General features: G+C 48.1%; 1 protein-coding gene across 1 annotated transcript in view; it reads left to right on the top strand.

The window, feature by feature from the left end:
* The window catches only part of ARIH2 (ariadne RBR E3 ubiquitin protein ligase 2), a 60765-nt gene extending 58614 nt beyond the window's left edge, over window positions 1–2151 (top strand). The window contains exons 15-16 of the mRNA XM_008068156.2: window positions 882–965; window positions 1176–2151. Coding sequence (XP_008066347.1) covers window positions 882–965; window positions 1176–1247 — 156 coding nt within the window. The 3' untranslated portion in view covers window positions 1248–2151. The remainder of the gene's footprint in view (window positions 1–881; window positions 966–1175) is intronic.
* The last annotated feature ends 3208 nt before the right edge of the window (window positions 2152–5359 follow it).

The following is a 5359-nucleotide window of genomic DNA, read 5'->3' as shown; positions in this document are numbered from 1 at the left end:
ATCCTTCCACCTCAGCCTTCCGAGTAGCCGGAATTACAGGCATGTGCTACCACACCTGGCTGATTTTTTTTTATTTATTGTAGAGATGAGGTCTCGCTGCCCAGGCAGGTCTCGAACCCGCGGGCTCAGGCAATCCACTCACCTCAGCCTCCCAAAGGCGTGGGATTACAGGCTGAGCCACCAAGCCCGGCATCCATTTTGTTAATGGCTGCATAAATGTTCCACTATACAGTTGTACCATCATTTGGGACATTTATTGTTTCTTTCACTATTATCAATAGGACATTGAGGAAAATTTTTTGTGCATAAAGCTATATCTCCTTAGATGTATAATTATGAAGCCAGTATTTGAGTTTGAATATTTTAAAGACTTGATTTACAAAAGGGTTGAAAAAAATGAAAAGTATTTGGTGAATAAAGTGTCTGAGAATATTTGTTTTTACTTTTTGCAACATCTGTTTTCCTACATATGGGAAGCATTCTTTTTAGTGGCTTCTTTTGTTGTTGTTGTGTGCTTTATTGCCCAGGCTGATCTTGGACCCCCGGCCTTATGCTCCTCCTGTCTTGGCCTCCCAGTGTGCTGGGATTACAGGCATGAGCCACCACACCCCACCTTCTTTAGTGGCTTAAATTCTTCCCCTTTCTTTGGAGATGGAGGTTGAGTGTGGCCTTGCCATTTGGCCATACTCTGTGTAGCCTTTTGTTTGGATTCTCACTTTGGGCACAGGGAATAAATAACACTATTTTCTAGAACAGTATCAGGGTTGTCTGTTGTTCCTGTGAGCCTGAGGTGCTGCATGTGCCCTCCCCTCCCCCCATCTACAGGCCCTGCTCAGGCTACAGCCCCCTCACCTTTTGACCCTCCTGCTCTACCTATACAGTTTGAATACCAGCAGGCTCAGCTGGAGGCTGAGATCGAAAACCTGTCATGGAAAGTGGAGCGTGCAGACAGCTATGACAGAGGGGTAAGTGCCTGCTGTCTTTGGACCCTATATTACAGGTAAGGGAGGATTGGTGTGCTAATAGGTAATAGAGTTGTTGGCATGTACACTGGAAGTAACTGCTGAGAGGCAATGCTTTTGACTCCTTGGAGGCCCCGTGGTGTGTGTGGCTTTGGCTACTCCCTTCTCCTGGAGCTGGGCCGTGCAAGTACCCATCTTGCTTCTCTGGTACAGGACTTGGAGAACCAGATGCACATAGCAGAGCAGCGGAGGAGAACCCTGCTGAAGGATTTCCATGATACCTAAGTTGGGACATGGTCATGCCGGGATGAGGAAGATACGGCTGCAAGATCTCCCGGCTGTCATACTGCATGCTGCAGGCTCTGCCTTTCACGACCCCAGGCGACAGCCAGGGCCCCACTCCTGAGACACACTGGCAACACCTCTTAGTCAATTTCTGTTTTCTTCTCATCTTTTCACTTTTTGTTTCTACCAGGGTAGAGGTCATATTGAATTGACTTCTTTTCAGGACTTTTAAATCCCCCTGGATGGTTGTTGGGAGGGAGGGATAGTTTTTTTTCTGAATGGCTGTTAATAGTATTAGATCATTACACCTTGTGTAATTTTCAAAGGTTGTACAATTATACAAAAAGAAAAAAAGGCAAACCATAGGATAACACAGAGCCATTTTAAAAAATAAATTGGCATTGGAGTGTTTTACCCTCTAGCTATTTCACTTAGAATGTAACACATGCTGCCCACCTACCTGCCTTGGAATGTCTATACTGTAAGAGGGCCCCGGGGTGGCCTCTGCTTTCCTAATTCATGTATTTGGCCAGAGCTGGAGTCCCAAGGGAAGGGCATGAGTGGCAGATGATGAGGAATTGAATTGGTCTGTGCAATGGGCATGGAGCACAGGGAGTCACATGCCTCCTGCCTCACCTTGGCAGTAAGGAGACAGTACAGAATGGGGTCTTCTGGCCATGGGGTGTTATTGTCTCTTGTTGTGGGCTCATCTATATTCTTGAAAGTGAAGCTCACCTGGGTCTGGCTGCCAGGCCAGAGCCCACAGCAGAACAAAGGTGAGCTTGTGGTCCCCCTGACTAGGGGACATAGATTTAGCAATTTCTTTTTGTCTCTTAAAGATGGAGATCCACTTTTGAAAGGAATTGTTACCCCCCCAAATAAATTTGCTTTACCTTGGTCTCTTCTTTTGTGCCAGTATTCAAGTGGTGTAACACTGACCAGAGTCACATGCAGCCATGCCTGATACTCTTGCTGCATTCTCTGGCAAACATCAGGGTCAGAGTTCAGCATAGCCCTCCCAAAGGCACTGGCCTTCTTGACTCCGGCCAGGCTTGCACAAGTTATTTCCATGTTACCTAGAGTGTGTCCAACAGCTGTTCTGAGGGTAAGATGTGTTGCCTGGTTCCAGCTGTCAGAAGATACCTCTATCTAGGGCCTGGGAGTCTAAGGCTAGGAGAATCCTTTTTGAGGTCCCAGCTCTAGTATTGGAGGGGCTGGCCAGAGAAAAGGACTCGTTTTTGCACTGTTAAGTGCAAGGGAGCAAGTGGTTTGTATGGTGCTGTACCTGACCTGCTCCTGGTCCTGCTAGTCTTTGAAAAGTGCTACCAGGTGTGGTGGCACATGCCTGTAGTCCCAGCTACTCAGGAGCCTGAGACAGAAGGATCAACTGAGCCCAGCAGGTTGAGGCTGCAGTAGCCGTGACTGTAGAACTCCAACAACAACAAAAAATTGTTAGATCTCTGATCTCTGGGTTTTCTGCAGTTTCATTCGGTGCCTCCACTCTGAACCCAGTTCTCCTCGCCCCCCCTGGGGGAGCTAATAGGGAGATCTGTGGATATTGGGGTAGAAATTATTTGCTGTTCATACATTTCACCTCTACTGAACAATTTCCCAGGTACCATGTAAGCCGTAAAATTGAAGACAGAGGGCAGCTGCGACTCTTGGGGTCTTGGGGTACATAGCTAGCTGCAGGTTCCCTTTCTCCCCAGTTTTTGTCTCGTCTTGTTGTCCCCAGCAAAGGAGGAACTGTGGGGTGGATTGGGAGAACAAGTTAAGAGTGCAGCAAATGAACCCAGAGTGGAACGATGGGGAGTTGATTGTGAATGAGGAGAGCACCTGCTGCAGGACCTCAAGGTGGGGTATAAATGCTGTGTTGGCACAATAACATTTTGGCATCTGAAGCCTTTGCTTCTCCATCGAGTTCCTTCTGTGGCACTGCCATGGCACAGGAGCTGAGTTGCAGCTTTGTACCCTAAAGTTATACCCTGGGTATTTTCAGGACTGCATGACTGCCAGGTTCTGCACTTGTGTCCAGCTGTGGCCCTGGCCACTGGAGCTGCAGATGGTTCTGTGCCCAGACCATATAGCCTATAGCTTTTGACTTGTGGAGAGCTTCTTTTGTGCTCCCAGTGGCTGTCCTTTGTTAACATTATCAGGAAGATGGGGAAGGTCAGGCAGAATTTTTCTACCCTACAAAGGATAGAAGAGAAAGGAAGACACAGTATTTTCATGAATTTACTTTGTTTTTCTTCAAAGAAAAAATTTATTGAGGCAGTGTCATCTGCTCAAAATTGAGTAGTTAATTCAAAATAAACTGTAAGTTTCCAATTATAAAAGTGTGTTAAGAGTCTTTCTTTAAGCCGGGCTTGGTGGCTCAGCCTGTAATCCCAACACTTTTGGAGGCCGAGGCAAGTGGATTGCCTCAACCTGTGGGCAACTTGGCGAGACCTCATCTCTACAATAAATCAAAAATTAGCCAGGCGTGGTAGCACGCGCTGTAGTTCTGGCTACTTGGAAGGCGGAGGCGGAAGGATTGCTGGAGCCCAGTGGGTCGAGGCTGCGGTGGCCAGGAGCATGCCACTGCACTCCAGTCTGGGTGACAGAGTGAGACTCCAACTCAAAAAAAAGAGTCTTCAAAGGGTATAAGTAGTCTCCTGAGCCCCAGAGGGATCTAGCCAGTGAACACCAGTTGAGTGCCTTCCTACTGGTGAGCCCCCTCTTTGAGAGGGCTGTGAAAGCTCCACTGGCTAGACTGGGCTCTTGCCCTTTTTCTCTCTGCCTGTCAGGAGAACGCACCTGTAAATGATCCCTGTAGAGGAAAGTGGAAAATCCTGGCAGTTTCAGCTCGCCTCTTCCTCTCTGGGTACAGACTGAATCATTTCTTGCCACAGACAGATCCCAAGATTGTGGTAGAGTAGTGATTGAGCCTCAAGTCCCCATTTGGAAGACCTCTGGGTCCCTCCAAAGCAGTTGTGGGAGCATAGGGCTGTGGAGTATGGCAGGGCAAATTGTAGCTTCACAGGACCCTGAGGGTTATGAAGACAACTCGGGTGAGAGACAACTTGGGAAAACTGGAAGTGCTTGGAGTCTTAAGCCCAAGGGTGAAGGACAGTAAATGGGGTTTGGATTCTGATCGAGGGGTCTACATGTGTGATGTCAGTAGTGGCAGCAATGTCAATGGTAAGTAACTCAGTAAAGTGAAGGTTTCAGAGCAGCATACGTAGGGCAGTTAAAGTCCAAAGAGACCTCTCACACTGCCGGTCTGAATGTAGTTGTTCCTCACTGGACCTCAGGTGTGATGTGCTAATCTGCATGCTTGGCACCTGGGCATACAATTGTGTACTTTGCCATCCAGGAGTCACCAGTTAATGGGGACATAGAAGGAACTGGTCACTAGTGAATGTTTTTACTGGGCCAGCAAAACCAGGAGCTAAAGGAACATCCAAGCACAGGGCCATTCTTGCAGATCAGTGAAGCAGGGTACCATGACCTTGACATCATACCCTTGGCAATGCTAAAAAGAGAATAGCCCATATTAGCAAAGTCTAGAGGAGAGATTTTCCATGTAGCCCCCAGGGGTTCACACAACAAACACCTGACCATCACCTGTATACCAGCTCTGTTAGGGGCACTTAGGACCCAGCCATCGATCAGTAAGCCAGATCACTTGGTCTCCACACAAGACAATTATGCCAACGGTGACCGAGCACATACCCACTTAGTCCTCATGGCAGCCCCGTGAGGTAGGTGCTGGTATACATATTACATGGCCATTTAAAATGAGAACTAGCCAGGCATGATGGCTCATACCTGCAATTCCAGCACTTCGGGAATCAGAAGCAAGAGGATTGCCTGAACCCATGAGTTCAAGACTAGCCTGGGCAATTTGGCAAGACCTCGTCTCTACAATAAATCAAAAAATTAGCATGCCTGTGGTTCCAGCTATTGGGAAGGCTGAGGCGGAAGGATCACCTGAGTACAGCAGGTTGAGGCTGCGGTGGCCATGAGCTTGCCACTGCACTCCAGCCTGGGTGACAAACTCCAACTTAAAAAAAAATGAAGCCGGGCTCGGTGGCTCAGCCTGTAATCCCTCACCTTGGGAGGCTGAGGTG

The sequence above is a fragment of the Carlito syrichta genome, unplaced genomic scaffold, assembly GCF_000164805.1.
Source record: "Carlito syrichta isolate Samal-C Ts95f unplaced genomic scaffold, Tarsius_syrichta-2.0.1 Scaffold309885, whole genome shotgun sequence".
NCBI classification, from domain to species: Eukaryota; Metazoa; Chordata; class Mammalia; order Primates; family Tarsiidae; genus Carlito; species Carlito syrichta.
The sequence above is the reverse complement of the archived record's forward strand: the minus strand, read 5'-3'. Positions and strand labels throughout refer to the sequence as shown.